Raw genomic sequence first — 17,100 nt, 5'->3', positions numbered from 1 at the left:
TTTGGTGAGTCCGCCGGATCAGGCAGTACAGATGACCAGGGATGTTCTCTTGATAAGTGTGTGAATTGGAATATTTTCTGTCCTGCTAAGCATTCAAAATGTAATGCGTACTTTTGGGTGTCAGAGAAAATGTATGAATTAAAATGTACATTATTTTCTTAAGGAATGTAGTGAAGTAAAAGTTGTCAAAAATATAAATAGTTAAGTACAGATACCCAAAGAAACGACATAAGTAGTACTTTAAATAGTTTTTTACTTAAGTACTTTATACCACTGAATGTCATCTAAACATGCTTTCACACTGGCAATGAAAATCTTCTTATAAATACAGACAGTTCCACAGTTGAATTTTAAGAAAACATGTAATGTGTAATAAGTATCATGGGTTAGTTAAAATGGGTAACTAATCATGAGTTAGTTAAAATGTTGATACAGTATTGAATAAAGCAGTTGTTCATTATAGTGTGAAACACAAAGCAGGCTGTTGTAGTAGGCAGGCCTGACTACAGCAGAACAGTAACACTGGATACCGGAATAAGGCCAACTCCAGTATTTACGTGCTGCTACAGCCCAGCCAGCAGTCCAGTCCTTTACTGCATTGGGGAGGTGTTGGATCAAGTCTTCAATCCTCAACAGTGTGCTCTGTACTGTAGTTCAAACAACTCAGCCAAGACACTATGCTCCAATACACTCAAGATAATTAATTATTCAGACCCTTAATGTAATTAATGCCACTTAACTGATGTTTTTATCCAAAGCGACTTACAGTAGAGCGTGCATGTATTTTTGTATGGGTAGCAGCTGCGGGAATCAAATATGAGCCAACCCTGACTGAGGGCCACTGAACCACTGACTTCATTGTGAGACGAGAGGATGGACAGTGTCACAGTGCTGTAGCAGCAGCTCTTCATGGTCTGCATCTTTACTATCACTACAAACCATGACGTGCTGCTACGACAGCTGCCTGAAATACGTGCTCACTGGTTCAAAGGTAACTTTAAAAAGATTAAGTGTACATAGTAAAATGTGTTGCATTAAATAGGAATTTGGTTGGGATACCATTGAGGATCAACTGTTATGCAAAAGATATGGAAAGAGATTAATGTGATCTCCAGCCAGCTATTTCACATGGGATGACTTAACGTAGGCCCTACTAGGCCAAGAGTACTCAAAGAAGCAAAATAATATTTAGTAGTATGTTTTGAAAAGCCTGTAAGACTAGATATTTTTCAAACAAAATAAATGTATACATCTCTGGTAAGAACAGTACATTTCCTGATATAAATTAATGACGGTAAAAACATTGGGTAACAAATTAGAGCAACAACAGAGGCCCAGCCCCCTTTCCTTCTGCCTCCATAAGGTATGGTTAAAAAAATACAAAGTTTTCATCGATTGATCTAATAATGTGGCCATTTTGAGAAAGTAAGGAAGGCAAGTATACATTATTAAATAATTATTTGAAGTCCATTTGTCAAGGGCTCCTTGCCTCCAGTAAAAGCCTGTATATGCCTGTTGCTTACGTTTCCTAAACTCTAAACCTCCAGGGCACATACAGGACTCTTTGAATAGATTAGGTTGGGTTAGTGACAATTCCTGCCTTATAAAAAAAGAACAGTTAGGCTACCCATATATGACGATGTTAAAATGCAGGCCAATATTGTGTCAAACTTTTAAATAATTGTTTATAAAATGTGTATAATCTGAAAATAGTAGCTTTTTCAAATTTGAATGAATAGTGAATTTAGCATGAGCAACAATTGATGACGCACGGCAGCAGCCTAGAACATGACTAAGCACACCCTTTGCAACATGTCCATTCTTATCACCCTTTCCTGTCAAAAGCAGTGGCCCGTGTCACAGTCATCCACTTGTACTAATACTGATTGATCATCACATAAAATGGTAATAATAATAATATAGCTTTTTTACTCAATGTGGTTCTGCTTACTAGACTACATTTTTATGGTTTAAAGCAGTTCAACATGTGTACAAAATAGCCTATCCTTAAAAAGGCCCATCATTTCAACAAAATGCTATTATTGTTATGGTAGGCTAATATTTATAATGTTATGTAGGCTAATATATGTGTTGTACTAATAGTCTATCAGCCTATTCAGAGAATGTTTCCCCATCTTTTGAAAAAAAAACGAACACATTTTGAAATGCAGTTATATTCATAATGTTGTTGCATGAATAGCATGCTCACTTTACATGCATCGATGTAGCCAATTGTATATTTTCAGCTAAAGTTTGTTATTCGCAACAAAGTAGCCTAACCTTTTGCGCGCTACGTGTAATTAAACAATGCCGTGTTCATCATAAACCAATCGATGCAGAGCCACTGACTTATGTCATGTGTGAAATAACGCATATTCAGCAAAAAACTCTACCTTATTATAAAGTCAGCGGCAATAATAAGACATTGCGCAAAATGGTGAAAGTCGTATATTACAAACTCGAAAAGTATATTTTAATAAATTAAGTTTATAGTAATTAAACCTCCGAATTTACTAAATTACTGAATGGGTTGAACAGATGTGAATATGAGAAAAATACACGAAAAATAATCCCCCAAAATATCCAAACTTACCTCCAACACAATCGAAAATGGCGCCGAAACGTGAAAAAAAGTCCTACATTTCATTGTATGCTCTCCAGCAAGGCTGCAGTGACGGCTACATCATCCCCCATGGCGTAGTCGGGGGAGGAGAGCATTTCAGTCTGTCGTGGCACTCTTTTTTTACGAAGAATAATGTTCAAGAATAATGTTCATGATATCAAATAATTTTACTTTGCAGGAAAAATGTATAAGAGTCATGGAACGCTATATTTATTCCCTGAAATAAAAAGCTATTATTTCTTTCTGAATGAATGAAGTACAGACAAATATAGAGCCACACCTACCTACAGAAACGATTTACTCCCCCTACCACCAGCCTTATGTAGGCCTAGTTTTCAAACATTAGAATTAGTGGATCAACAAAACACCACTTTCATTCTCATACTAAATATGTGTTTGCTTTCATCAAGAAATTGTCAATTTTATTTTTAAAATTTCATTAGGCAAGTCAGTTAAGAACAAATTCTTATTTTCAATGGCAACCTGAACAGTGCCTTGTTCAGGGGCAGAACGATCAATTTTCACCTTGTCAGCTCAGGGATTGATCTTGCAACCTTCCGGTTACAAGTCTAACGCTCTAACCGCTAGGCTACCTACCGCACCATTGACCCCCTCTCTTTATTGTTATTTTATTATGTTACTTTTTATTATTTTTTACTTTAGTTTATTTGGTAAATATTTTCATGACTCTTTCTTGAACTGCATTGTTGGTTAAGGGCTTTAAGTAAGCATTTCACGATAAGGCACAAGTGACAAAAGGTTTGATTTGATTTATCTGTGGTATAAAAAAAATAAATTATATGGAGTATGTGGATATTCAAGTACAAAACACAAAGCAGAGGTTTTTCCAATTCATGGAATTATATTTTGAACCATGAAAAATATTTGTAAAGGACTACCCATGTCTAGCCTACTCAGACTCCCTCAGATTTTAGCACTTTTTTTTGTTGGTATCACCTGACCCTAGTAATGGCCTTCTTGTCTCCTGGCCTAACAGCTAATGACCTCCTAGTCTCTTGGCCCAACAGCTTGTGTCTGTTATTAAGAAGACAGGGCTGTATTGGAGCAGGTTAAGAACTTCAAGTTCCTTGGCGTCCACATCATCAACAAACTAATATGGTCCAAGCACACCAAGACAGTCGTGAGGAGGGCACGACAAAACCTATTCCCCCTCAGGAAACTGAAAAGATTTGGCATGGGTCCTCAGATCCTCAAAAGGTTCTACAGCTGCACCATCGAGAGCATCCTGACTAGTTGCATCACTGCCTGGTATGGCAACTGCTCGGCCTCTGACCGCAAGGCACTACAGAGGGTAGTGCGTATGGCCCAGTACATCAACGGGGCCAAGCTTCCTGCCATCCAGGACCTCTATACAAGGCGGTGTCAGAGGAAGGCCCTAGAAATTTTCAAAGACTCCAGCCACCCTAGTCATAGACTGTTCTCTCTGCTCCCGCACGGCAAGCGGTACCGGAGTGCCAAGTCTAGGTCCAAGAGGTTTCTATACAGCTTCTAACCCCAAGCCATAAGACTTCTGAAGAGCTAATCAAATGGCTACCCAGACTATTTGCATTTTCCCCCCTCTTTTATGCTGCTGCTACTCTCTGTTATTATCTATGCATAGTCACTTTAATAACTCTACCTACATTTGAAGTTGGAAGTTTGCATACACCTTAGCCAAATACATTTAAACTCAGTTTTTCACAATTCCTGACATTTAATCCTAGTAACAATTCCCTGTCTTAGATCAGTTAGGATCACCACTTTATTTTACGAATGTGAAATGTCAGAATAATAGTAGAGAGAATGATTTATTTCAGCTTTTATTTCTTTCATCACATTCCCAGTGGGTCAGAAGTTTGCATACACTCAATTAGTATTTGGTAGCATTGCCTTTAAATTGTTTAACTTGGGTCAAACGTTTTGGGTAGCCTTCCACAAGCTTCCCACAATAAGTTGGTTAAAGGTTGGCCCATTCCTCATGACAGAGCAGATGTAACTGAGTCAGGTTTGTAGGCCTCCATGCTCGCACACACTTTTTCAGTTCTGGCCACAAATTTTCTATAGGATTGAGGTCAGGGCTTTGTGATGGCCAATCCAATACCTTGACTTTGTTGTCCTTAAGCCATTTTGCCACAACTTTGGAAGTATGCTTGGGGTCATTTTCCATTTGGAAGACCCAGTTGCGACCAAGCTTTAACTTCCTGACTGATGTCTTGAGATGTTGCTTCAATATATCCATATCATTTTCCTTCCTCGTGATGCCATCTATTTTGTGAAGTGCACCAGTCCTTCCTGCAGCAAAGCACCCCCACAACATGATGCTGCCACCCCCGTCCTTCACGGTTGGGAAGGTGTTCTTCGGCTTGCAAGCCTCCCCCTTTTTCCTCCAAACATAACGATGGTCATTATGGCTAAATAGTTCTATTTTTGTTTCATCAGACCAGAGGATATTTCTCCAAAAAGTATGATCTTTGTCCCCATGTGCAGTTGCAAACCGTAGTCTGGCTTTTTTATGGCGATTTTGGAGCAGTGGCTTCTTCTTTGCTGAGCGGCCTTTCAGGTTATGTCGATATAGGACTTGTTTTACTGTGGATATAGATACTTTTGTACCTGTTTCCTCCAGCATCTTCACAAGGTCCTTTGCTGTTTTTCTGGGATTGATTTGCGTTCAAAGTACGTTAATCTCTAGGAGACAGAACGCGTTTCCTTTCTGAGCGGTATGACGGCTGAGTGGTCCCATGGTGTTTATTCTTGCGTATTATTGCTTGTACAGATGAACGTGGTACCTTCAGGCATTTGGAAATTGCTCCCAAGGATGAACCAGACTTGCGGAGGTCTATCATTTTTTTCTGAGGTCTTGGCTGATTTCTTTTGATTTTCCCATGATGTCAAGCAAAGAGGCACTGAGTTCGAAAGGTAAGCTTTGAAATACATCCACAGGTACACCTCCAATTGACTCAAATTATGTCAATTAGCCTATCAGAAGCTTCAAATCCATGTCATCATTTTCTGCAAGTTTCCAAGCTGTTTAAATGCACAGTCAACTTAGTGTATGTAAACTTCTGACCCACTGGAATTGTGATTCAGTCATTTATAAGTGATATAATCTGTCTGTAAACAATTGTTGGAAAAATAACTTGTCATGCACAAAGTAAATGTCCTAACTGACTTGCCAAAACTATAGTTTGTTAACAAGAAATTTGTGGAGTGGTTGAAAAATGTGTTTTAATGACTTCAATCTAAGTGTATGTAAACTTCCGACTTAAACTGTACATGTACATATTACCTCGACTAACCGGTGCCCCCGCACATTGACTCTGTACCAGAACCCACTGTATATAGCCCCGCTATTGTTATTTTACTGCTGTTCTTTAATTATTTGTTACTTTTATTTCTTACTTTTTGGGGGGTATTTTTCTTAAAACTACATTGTTGGTTAAGGGCTTGTAAGTAATCATTTCACTGTAAGGTCTACACCTGTTGTATTCGGCGCATGTGACAAATACGATTTGATTTCACTGCAAGACAGAGAGCCAAGAAAGAGCTGTAGTGAACATGTGACCCTGCGGAAGCATATTCCTGGGCTAAGTGTGTCCCAAATAGTACCCTAACCATATATGCTATAGTGCACTAGTTTTGATCAGAGCCCCATGGGTAGTGCACTACATATGGAATTGGTGCCATTTGGGACGTAACATGGTCTGGTCTCGGTAGAGAGAGCTGCAACTATGTGAAGCTATGAGGTTTGGTAAAGGGGTCATGGATGGTTGAGAGCAGCGCCTATTCAGAATCAAATCAAATTGTTTTTGTCATATGTGCCGAATACAACAGGTGTTGACCTTGCAGAGTTTTTAGAAAGTAAGTGAGACAAATGTGCTAAATAAACTAAAGGAAAAATAGTAACACAATTAACATAACAATAACAAGGCTGTATACAGGTACCGAGTCAATGTGCAGGGGTACACAGTAGTCAAGGTAATTTAGGTAATATGTTCATGTAGGTAGGTGTAAAGTGACCATGCATAGATAATAAACAAAGAGTAGCAGCAGCGTATGGGAAGAGGGTGAAGGAATGTGAATGTGTGTGTGTGTGTGCCGTCAATATGCATGCATGTGTGTGTGTGTGTACGTGTGTGTGTTACAGTGTCAGTATAGCATGTGTGATTGTGTGGTTAGAGTCCAGTGTGTGTACATCGAGCCTTTGCAAGAGAGTCAGTGCAAAAAATAATAATAAATAAGATTAAAATAAGGGGGTCAATGCAAATAGTCTGGGTGGGGGTGGAAGCTGGTTAATAACCTCTACGGGCCACGGGGGCAGTATTGAGAATTTTGAAAAAAATATGTGCCCATTTTTAACTGCCTCCTACACCAACTCAGAAGCTAGGATATGCATATTATTAACACATTCGGATAGAAAACACTCTGAATTTTCTAAAACAGTTTGAATGGTGTCTGTAAGTATAACAAAACTCATATTGCAGGCAAAAACCTGTGAAAAATAGATTAAAAAAAATGAGAATTTTGTGACTGTACTATTTAGTGTCATTGTTTTAAAGATACCACAGTGAGAAAGGATTCAGTTCGCAACTCCTACTGCTTCCACTAGATGTCAACGATCTTTAGAAAGTTGTTGGAAGCATCTGTCATGAATACAGACCGAATTAGAAAGCTTACAAGTTGACACGTCATCACTTCATTTTTTGCGCCTGCGCATGAATCTGAGAAGAGTGTCTTTGTCATAATCGTTTATTCTAGACACTTGATAGGTTGTGTGAAAATATTACTGATGTTTACTGATGTTTCACGTTAAAAATGGACCAAAAGATTAATGCTAAACAACGTTTGACATGTTTGAACAAACATAAATAGATTATTTACTAGGTTTTTTTTAGCTTTTCGGCGTGACTTTACACTGCCCACCTCATTTTGTGGGAGCCTACTGAACGCTAACTATTTGGACATAAATTATGAACTTTATCAAAAGAAACCACATTTGTTCTGGACCTGGGATCGCTGGCAGCGCCTTCTGATGGAGATAATCAAAGGTAAGGGGATATTTAGAATGTTATTATCGATATTAGATGATGCTAATGCTAATGGTATAGCTTAGCTTAGCTTATAGCTTAGCTTATGTTGTTAGCATAGTACCCAGTTTATAGCAAAATGTGATTTCCCAGTAAAGTTATTTTGAGATCTGGCCATTCGGTAGCAATTACGAGATGATAATATATTATTCTTTGAATGACAATATTATAATTTACCAATGTTTTCGAATAGTAATTCCGTGATTTGTAATGCTGGATTCACTGGGAGCATTCGAGCCGAAAAAAATTCTGACTTTCACCGCGACTGTAAATGCTGTTTTTGGATATAAATATGAACTTGATGGAACTAAAAATGCATGTATTGTCTAACATAATGTCCTATGAGTGTCATCTGATGCAGATTGTCAAAGGTAAGTGCATAATTCTAGCTAGTTTTCTGTCTGTTGATGCCCTTCTTTGAATTGGCTAAACATTACACGCAGCTATTGTCAATGTACTCTCCTCACATAACCTAACTTTATGCATTCTCTGTAAAGCCTCTGAAAATCGGACAGCGTGGTTAGATTTAGGAGATATATCTTTCAAATGGAGGAAAATAGTTGATTATTTGATTATTTGAAATGATTACTCTTGCAGTTTTGAATTCCCCGCCATGGTCACATGACAATGAATCCCAATACCGGGATAAGATCCTGCCCCCTGGCCTCAACAGGAGCCTTTTGGTCCCGGTACAGCTTGCCGTGCTGTAGCAAAGACTTGGGTGGCTGGAGTTTTTGGAGAAAGAATGAGGGCCTTCCTCTGACACTGCCTGGTATAGATGTCCTGGATGGCAGGGAGCTCGGCCCCAGTGATGTTCTGGGCTGTACGCACTACCTTCTGTAGCCCCTTGCGGTCGGATGCCGAGCAATGGCCATACCAAGCGGTGATGCAACCAGCCAGGATGCTCTCGATGGTGCAGCTCACAGGCGGCTGGTGGCACCTTAATTGGGGAGGACGGGCTCATAGTAATGTCTGGAACGGACTATATGGAATGGTATTAAACACATGGAGACCAGGCTGTCTCATTGTCGTTGGTGATCAGGCCTTCCACCGCTGTGTCGTCGGCAAACTTAATTATGCTGTTGTAGTCGTGCGTGGCCACGCAGTCATGGGTGAAACAGGGAGTACCCGAGGGGTCTAATCACTCACCCCTGAGGGGTCCCCATTTTGAGGGTCATTGTTGTGGCTACATTGTTGCCTACTTTACCACCTGGGGGTGGCCCATCAGGAAGTCCAGGATCCAGTTGCAGAGGGAAGTGTTCAGAAGGATGTTACAGACTACTAGAGACACACATTGACACACCACAAGAGTGTATTAGAGTTTATTTTATTTCCCAGCATTTTAAAAATGATTTCACAGAATAGGATTTGGGGGGTGCATTATGTTCCATAAAGATTGTCAGAATGATTTTCCATTTCACAATTAGTAGTTATTACATAATTCTAGAATGTAATTGATTGATGAACATTTACATACAATTTTATCCACTGTATATTTATTACATAGGCCCAAGCCTTCTTTTCCAGAAGACTATGCAGTAAGGCCATGGCTGCCCTTCTATCGTCAACAATATGTAACAAACGTTTGAAGTTGACATGTTGCACACATTACATGGATCAAGTGTCTGGAGGAGTGGCCCGTCATAACAATTGATCAACACCGTAAATTCAGATAAGTAGAAAATTGGGATGTATGACGTCTCCAGGAAATAACTCACAGTCGCTGCAGCCATTGGTCAATTGTCTGCCTTTCAAACGGGCACATTAAATACTTTTTATTGGATCCTTCTGCTGTCGGTCAGCCTGAAAGCACCAAAAGGGGCGGGAAATTTGGTACTGGTGGAGCGTTTTCGGCTGTTCCAGTAGCAGATTGATTAACAACATTGGTCATCGATTATAGCAGCTAGCGACACTTTTTCAGAGTATTGTGAAGGGAAATGCACGATATATGGCTGAGGGAGAACTATACAAGTTATGTAGGTTGATGAACCTCTGAACATGGTAATGTAACTTTCAAATTAGCATAGCTTCATCATCACATCACCATTTGATTTAGCTAACGACGTTACCGTTAACTAAAGTTAGCCAGGTGCTTTGATATCCCATTATCTTCGAGCTAACTCACGTTAAATAGCTTTTGCCGTTCTATATACAAGCTGATAACGAGACGTCGTTATACAATCCAAAAGAACTATGTAGTTTGTATCGTTTCAATTATCGACATGGATTCATTTGGTTAACGTTAACCTGTCTTTCTAAACAGTTGGCTACATATCATTTGCTTGCTCCTCGAGACTAGCTAACGTTAACTGGGAACCCCTATTTTCACGCACTTTGATATCGAAATAGTTCCCCCCCCTACCCTAACAGGTTATGAGACTGAGATTACGACTAGGAAAAGGGTTATCTAGCGAAAATGCTCTCCTAACCTGCTACGAAAATCACTTTGCATCGAAGTGCGGTGAAGAGGGTTTCCCAAACTCTGTCGGGGGGAAACCATGTTTGGGAAACCCTGCCCTAGCTAACGTTAACTCACTAGCTAGTTTAATTATCAAGTACCAGAGCTAGCAAGCAACTTGGCATTGTCTGTAGATAGCTAGGCTAACTAGCACAGGCCAGGGTTCTGTGTGAGCTCTGATTCGCTTGCTAGCTAGCAGCAACAAATACTTGAAGTTTCCTTAGCTAAAGATAACCGGAAGAATATTCACGGGTGTCACTTGCTGGAACTTAAACCAATAGAAAATTGCACGAGCCTGAACAAACATAAAACTTGTTGCTGGTTAACTCCACAGGTGGGCTATGTTTGCTCAATTCATGTCGGTGTTTTTCAGATCCATCAATCAACATTGGTGTAGTTGCCTACATAGAACGTTGCTTTGCATCACCATGTAGCTTCGCATGGGTGGCCTGGAACGTCGCAGGCGTTTCTGAAGACATCTTGAATCAGCTAAAAGAGGACACCAGGATGAGTAATCAAGAGAAGATGGAATTGGACCTCGAAATCCCATCTTCACTAGTTCAGAGTGATGGACAACTGAGACGTTCCAACAGTGCCCCAATGATAAATGGCCTAAGGTTTTTAGAAAATGTCTTCTCACTTGTATCACTCTGCACTTCACATACCTTCAGACTTGCGATCTAGTCATCATTCAACTACCTTCTCTGCTGTGAAGCATGTGGACAATTCAGTCATGCAACAGAAAACCAGCAGAGTTAACAAGGCCACCAGTCTCTCGAGATCAGGCTGAGTTGGTAGTATAATACTCTGACACTTGGCGCATTGTAGTCAATGTATATGTCCCAAATGGCATCCTATTTCCTATATAGTGCTCAACTTTTGACCAGAGCCCTATGGCACCCTATTCCTTACATTGCACTACTTTGGTCAAAAGTAGTGCACTATATAGGGTGCCATTTAGGACACCAACGTGGTGGTGTTAATGTGTCTGTCCTTTTCTAGTGAACATTCCCAGGTGTTCCAGAGTGAGATTCTATGCAGCAGGAGAAACAGCACCACTGTTGTCAACCGCCCTAATATAGTATGGAAATGAAGAGTATAATCAAAATAATATGCTTGTACTCTTACTAAGTAATATCTTATAGACTGGGTGATTCATTGAAGTCCATCTCGCAGGTCCCTTCATCGCCCATTCGCGTCCCCAGCACTAGGCTTCATCAGCTCAAACAGGTAAGTACGACTGCATTTCACGCTCATTAGCCCAAGCTATTATTTTAGCTGCTTTGCATGTCAGCCCCTTATCCATAGGTAGTGTCTGTGACTGCAAAACATGCAGCCAAGGACTGCACTTAAAATGTGTTATTTCCTTGCTGTCAAAATGTGCAAAAAAGTTCTATCCATTGTTTTTGGAATTTGATGCTTTTAATGACTGTTAGCAAGCTGTACAGAGTGAAGAGACTATAAATACATCTCTATAGTTTAGATTTGGTTTGTCATTTCAATGTCTAAATGGCACACTATTCCCTTCATAGTGCACTATTTCAGAACTCATGGTCTCAGAGCAGTCTGATTTTGTAATATTCTCCAACAACTGTTGACTGGACTTCTGTCAGCCTGTTTGAGCCGTAGGTAAGACACCATAATGTCACTCACCAACCTTCTGTCTATGCTTCTTACAGGAGGAAGGTGTAGATTTGATGAACAGAGAGACTGCCCATGAACGGTAAGACTCATGCATTGAGGATAGCCAGTTGGTGATGGAATTCAGTTTATTGGCCTTCAAGACAGTAAGCTATTTATGTACCACTCTGTCATATGATATTGTGTACTTTGTCAATAACTGTGGTTGATTGTCATTGGCTCAACCCTTTAACCCTTTAAGGAAAAAAGGTTGTGGTTTGTTTAGATGCATTTTGTGTCTACCATAGGGAGGTTCAAGCAGCCATGCAGATGAGCCAGTCCTGGGAGGAGAGTCTGAGCCTGGTGAGAAATGATAACGCTCCCATGGTAACAAGGAGATTTCCTCTTCCATAAACAGTAGGCATATGCACTCCACCATTTGAGGCTCTCACCACTTCAGCATTCATGTATTTAGGCAGAGCACTAGCATGTAAGATAAATTGGGCTTCATCCCAAATGGCATCCTATTCCCTACATAGTTAACTACTTTTGACCAGAACCCTTTGGGCCTTGGTCAACTAAAGTAGTGCACTAAATTAAAAATGGTACTGTTTGTGACGCTGACTTTCAGTTTGTGCATTTGGTTTGATGGGCTACCTCCCCATTGTTGCCCTGGGCCAGTGAGAGCTCCTCTCCTTGTAGGGAGTGTGACCAATAACATGCTACAGCCAATGTTCTCTGAAGAACAGAATCAGTTGGGAGTATAATACTCCTCCAACCACTGTATAGTAGAATGTAATCTGCATAAATGTAACAATTCAATCTTCCTTGTGCAACCCCCCCACAGAGCGACAATGACTTTGAGAAATCTGCATCGTCGTCTCCAAAGCGGATTGACTTTATGCCCGTGTCCCCTGCCCCATCCCCTACTAGAGGGATAGGGAAAAAGGTGTGTGCATCCACTGCAACTCTAGTATTGATGCCTGGCAGATGGAACCAGAAAGGTATCTCTGGCAGAGTCCTGGCTAATCATAATATTTTCCTCTCCAATGAGCAGCAGTGCTTCTCCCCTTCATTGCAAATCCTGGTGAGCAGCCACGGTCTATCCCCCAGCCCTATACCTAGCCCAACGCGACGCTTCAGGTGAGTGCTCTGACTAGGGCTAGCTCTTATCACTGACAACTGCCATTCATAGTCATACACCACATTGTCATTACACTATTCATCAGTTTGATTAGTGAGTCACTGCTATAAATGTTGCCTCGTTGGCGGTCTTCTCTTGTCTCTAGCCGGCGGAGCCAAAGCCCCATTCACTGCATCAGGCCCAGCATCCTGGGGCCCATCAAACGTAAAGGTGGGCCGACCCTTCTGTATTCTTTCACAGGTCAAAAGACATTGTTAATGCCACATGGGGTGTACAAAAACATTAAGAACACCTGCTCCTTTTCTAGCTTTAATATTGTGGCTTCGATCAATGGAATTGCACCCAACTCAGTATTAGGTAGGTTTTGTATACTTGGTATGTCTCATGCAGGCATACTGTGCATTCAGAGAATATTCCCTTTTTCCACCTATTGTGATGTTACTGCCTTCTAAAATTTATTAAAATATTTTTTCTTCAATCTACGCACAATACCCCATAATGACAAACTGAAAACAAGTTTAGAACTTTTTTGGAAATGTATTAAAAATATATAATATTCAGACCCTTTGCTATGAGACTCAAAATTGATCTCAGCTGCATCCTGTTTCCATTGATCATCCTTGAGATGTTTCTACAACTTGATTGGAGTCCACCTGTGGTAAATTCTATTGATTGGACATGATTTGGAAAGGCACACACCTGTCTGTATAAGGTCCCACAGTTGATGGTGCATGTCAATGCAAAAACCAAGCCATGAGGTTGAAGGAATTGTCCATATTGCTCTGAGACAGGATTGTGTCGAGGCACAGATCTGGGGAAGGGTACCAAAACAATTCTGTAGCGTTGAAGTTCCCGACGAGCACAATGGCCTCCATCATTCTTAAATGGAAGAAGTTTGGAACCACCGAGATTCTACCTAGAGCTGAGAACCTCCCAAACAAGGTTCTCTGGTCTGATCGAAACAAAGATTGAACTCTTTGGCCTGAATGCCAAGTGTCAAGTCTGGAGGAAACCTGGCGCCATCCCTATGGCGGTAGCAGCATCATGCTGTGGATGTTTTTCAGCAGCAGGAACTGGGAGACTCGTCAGGATCGAGGGAAGATGAATGGTGCAAAGTACAGAGATCCTTGACGAAAACATGCTCAGGACCTAAGACTTGGGCAACGGTTCATCTTCCAACATGACAACGATACTAAGCACACAGCCAAGACAACGCGGGAGTGGCTTTGGGACTGGTCTCTGAATGTCCTTGAGTGGTCCAGCCAGAGCCCGGGCTTGAACCCGTTCGAACATCTCTGGAGAGACCTGAAAATAGCTGTGCAGCGACGCTCCCCATCCAGCCTGACCGAGCTTGAGAGGATCTGCAGAGACAAATGGGAGAAAGTCCAAAAATACAGGTGTGCCAAGCTTGAAGCGTCACATCGAAAAAGATGAGGCTGTAATTGCTGCCAAAGGCGCTTCAACAAAGTACTGAGTAAAGAGTCTCAATACTTATGTGAATGTGATCACATTTCTGAAACCTGTTTTTGCTTTGTCATTATGGGGTATTGTATGTAGATTGATTAAAATGTCCCGCCCCAATTGTAGAATAAGGCTGGAACTTAACAAAATGTGGAAAAAGTCAAGGTCTGAATACTTTTTCGAATGCACTGTACATACATCAGCCCCTTTAACTGTTGGAAGTTTGGAGCTTAGGGTGAGAGGGCATTTTGTGAGTTGGTGTAATGTCCTATGGATGTTGGTTCTCTATTGATGACCTGTCTTTGTCTTCTGTAGGGGAGATGATGGAAACTGAGAGCCAGCCAAAGAGGCTCTTCCAGGGGACGACCACAATTCTGTCCTCTGATGTACTCGCGCCCCAAGTCCAACTGCCAGAATTCACCTCCTGGTGAGTGTTCCTCAGATTTGATCAAAGCTACCCCTGCAAACACATTTTACAACTGTTTAGCATTGGCTGCCAATGGTCTCGTGACAAGACTATTTGTTTCACAAGTTGAACAGTTTCAGTTCCCTCTCTGCCATTATGTTAAACTTTGCTCCTCCATATGATGAACATTATCACAATGTTATCACATTGTCATTGAATATCTAACAGTTTGCTTGCTGAAATTGGTATTTTCCTCTCACCAGTCTCTCTCTGCCAGACGTGCTGGACGGCAGCCTCAGCAGTGTGGGTTCTTCCACTGGCTCGCCATCTAAGATGGAGGGCATCTCTGAGTCTCCTTCCTCCAGTAACTCTCCCTTCAACCCCCTCCAGGACCACTCCCCAAAATGAACAAGGGAACATGAGACTCTAAACAAGAGTGAAGGCACGAAAGCCACCTCAACTGTACGACACCTCCCCAATCACTTTGCTTTAGCTAATGTGGGAATCCCTTCCCATGCTGTTTGCTAGGGGAGGAGAGTCTTGGTGTGTTTGCATTGAAAGGAAACCAAAGCCCTGGATGCGAGCTGTGGACACACCATGCTGTAGTAGACTAGTGCGACGCTATGAGAACAGTAGCTAGATATGGATCCTTTACATGGTGCTGCTTAGCCCCACAGTGACCAGAACAGCCAAGTTGTCTACCCTGCATCACATTCACTGTCAGCTTCCAGCCCTATCCCCTACTTGTTTTTCCAGCTTCACACTGGCGGGACTAAGCACTGGATGGAGAAAGTCGCTCACTAAGTCAGTTTTCCTGTTTTCTCTATAGAAAACTAATTCTCCAGGTGTTTTTGGTGTGCACAAAACTGTCCGCAGGGCTTGTATGAATGAAAGGATATAACTTATTGTTGTTCTTGTTTGTAAGTCTGTATATAATTTTTCATGTCAATGTGTCATTCATTTTATGTTTGATTGGCTGAGTGATGAATGCGGGCACAGGGCTTCAACAGTGAACTGACAATTCTCTCGAGGGGATTGGAAATGTTGTTACTACTTGTTGTTATACTGAAAGAACAGTTTTCAGTTTATATCCTCAGTAGTCACCAAGATGTGGGGTATCATTCTGGTTAATTTTAGCGGGGGGGTTCAGTCTTGATTTGAACACTACAGACTGGGGTCTCTGAATCCTACTGCCTGGATGTATCTGGAGACCTGCAGGATGTGCAACTAAATTTACTTTTTACTTCTGACGCTTTTAGGAAAATAATTTGTGTTCTTGTTTGAAGCCACTTTGTAAATGTAACTGACTTTTCTTTTTTTGGCTACATTGTTGCGTTTTTATATTGAACAGAATAGCTCGCCCTATTCTCAATACTCTGAAATTAAAACAATAGATTGGTTTAGGATGAGCACAGTGAGGTAGAGGACAGAACATGGTGCCGTTTCAAAAGGGATTCAGTGAGTGGGCTTATGTCGGTCTACTGTGGTCAACATTTGTCCTAAAAGCTTTTAGTGTAGGATGTGTCACTGGATTGATTGGTTGGTTATGAATAACATTTGCAATGAACATTCATAAGCAATACCAAAGAGTTATCAGGGGAACTGTGAAGGCAAACTACAGTGATTCACAAATTCATTTTAAGGCCGCTGTAAAACGTTTGGGTTAAGTAATATCAGTTCAACTCTCAAATTTGATATTTTCCCCTCGTTCAGGGTATGGTGTCTTGACGAAGGGAGTGGGAGACTTCATGTACAAGAGTGATTATAAATCTTCATTGGCATATGTAAATAAAACAGCGTTATGAATACTGAATGTCTTTAAGAAACTGCAAGCTGGTTGATCAGGTGTGCGTGCACTGCTGTCAATGTAATTGGTGTGATTTTTTTACATTTTTGATTATATCCTATTCATTTTTCAATTAGTCTGAATGTCTAGGGCATAAGATCATAAATTAAGTGTATATGGGCGGGTGGTAGACTTGTTAGACTGCTTGCCAAAGGTTTTCCCCCCCTGCGCCTTTTAATTTGTCCGAGTGTAAATAAATTATATTTCCATTCAATGACTTTTGGTTGTCGGCAATATTTAAATGTCTTGCTCATTTCCTTTTGGCCTCTTCATAATGCTTTGAATTGACACATTTTTTTTTCAATTGAACCTTTTTTACTGGAGTCCTGCTGAGACAAGTCTCTTTTGCAGATGAGCCCTGTGTACACAAAGCAACGCAATCATAGAAAAACATTCAGTAAAAAGGCTTTATTTGGTCTAAGTTGAGCAAAAAGAAAATCTGATAAATGTGATCTTAT

General features: G+C 40.9%; 1 protein-coding gene and 1 non-coding gene across 3 annotated transcripts; both read left to right on the top strand.

Annotated features, from left to right (window-relative positions):
- The first annotated feature begins 9,441 nt into the window (after window positions 1-9,441).
- Window positions 9,442-16,859, top strand: pabir2 (PABIR family member 2). 2 transcript variants are annotated; one of them, XM_029771650.1, is made up of 11 exons: window positions 9,447-9,708; window positions 10,539-10,782; window positions 11,168-11,246; window positions 11,342-11,395; window positions 11,845-11,888; window positions 12,094-12,148; window positions 12,633-12,734; window positions 12,843-12,928; window positions 13,075-13,139; window positions 14,706-14,817; window positions 15,060-16,859. In XM_029771650.1, the coding sequence occupies exons 2-11, from the start codon at window positions 10,673-10,675 to the stop codon at window positions 15,202-15,204; spliced, it is 852 nt and encodes a 283-aa protein (XP_029627510.1). In that variant the 5' UTR covers window positions 9,447-9,708; window positions 10,539-10,672; the 3' UTR covers window positions 15,205-16,859. The 2 variants fall into 2 exon arrangements, with proteins under 2 accessions (XP_029627511.1, XP_029627510.1); XM_029771651.1 differs by having other exon boundaries at window positions 9,442-10,782.
- On the top strand, window positions 10,878-10,981 carry LOC115206908 (small nucleolar RNA U109). The gene has a single exon (XR_003880887.1). It is a non-coding gene; the product is annotated as a small nucleolar RNA U109 (small nucleolar RNA).
- Window positions 16,860-17,100: the final 241 nt, after the last annotated feature.

Source organism: Salmo trutta, chromosome 13 (genome assembly GCF_901001165.1).
Source record: "Salmo trutta chromosome 13, fSalTru1.1, whole genome shotgun sequence".
In the NCBI taxonomy this organism is placed as follows: Eukaryota; Metazoa; Chordata; class Actinopteri; order Salmoniformes; family Salmonidae; genus Salmo; species Salmo trutta.
The sequence above is the reverse complement of the archived record's forward strand: the minus strand, read 5'-3'. Positions and strand labels throughout refer to the sequence as shown.

Excerpts from the sequence above, each read along its gene's own strand:
- pabir2 (XM_029771651.1), top strand. The coding sequence starts at position 10,673 with ATGAGTAATCAAGAGAAGATGGAATTGGACCTCGAAATCCCATCTTCA. Across the intron at positions 11,396-11,844 it reads GGCTTCATCAGCTCAAACAG|GAGGAAGGTGTAGATTTGAT; the intron begins GTAAGTACGACT and ends TGCTTCTTACAG. Across the intron at positions 12,735-12,842 it reads CTAGAGGGATAGGGAAAAAG|CAGTGCTTCTCCCCTTCATT; the intron begins GTGTGTGCATCC and ends TCCAATGAGCAG.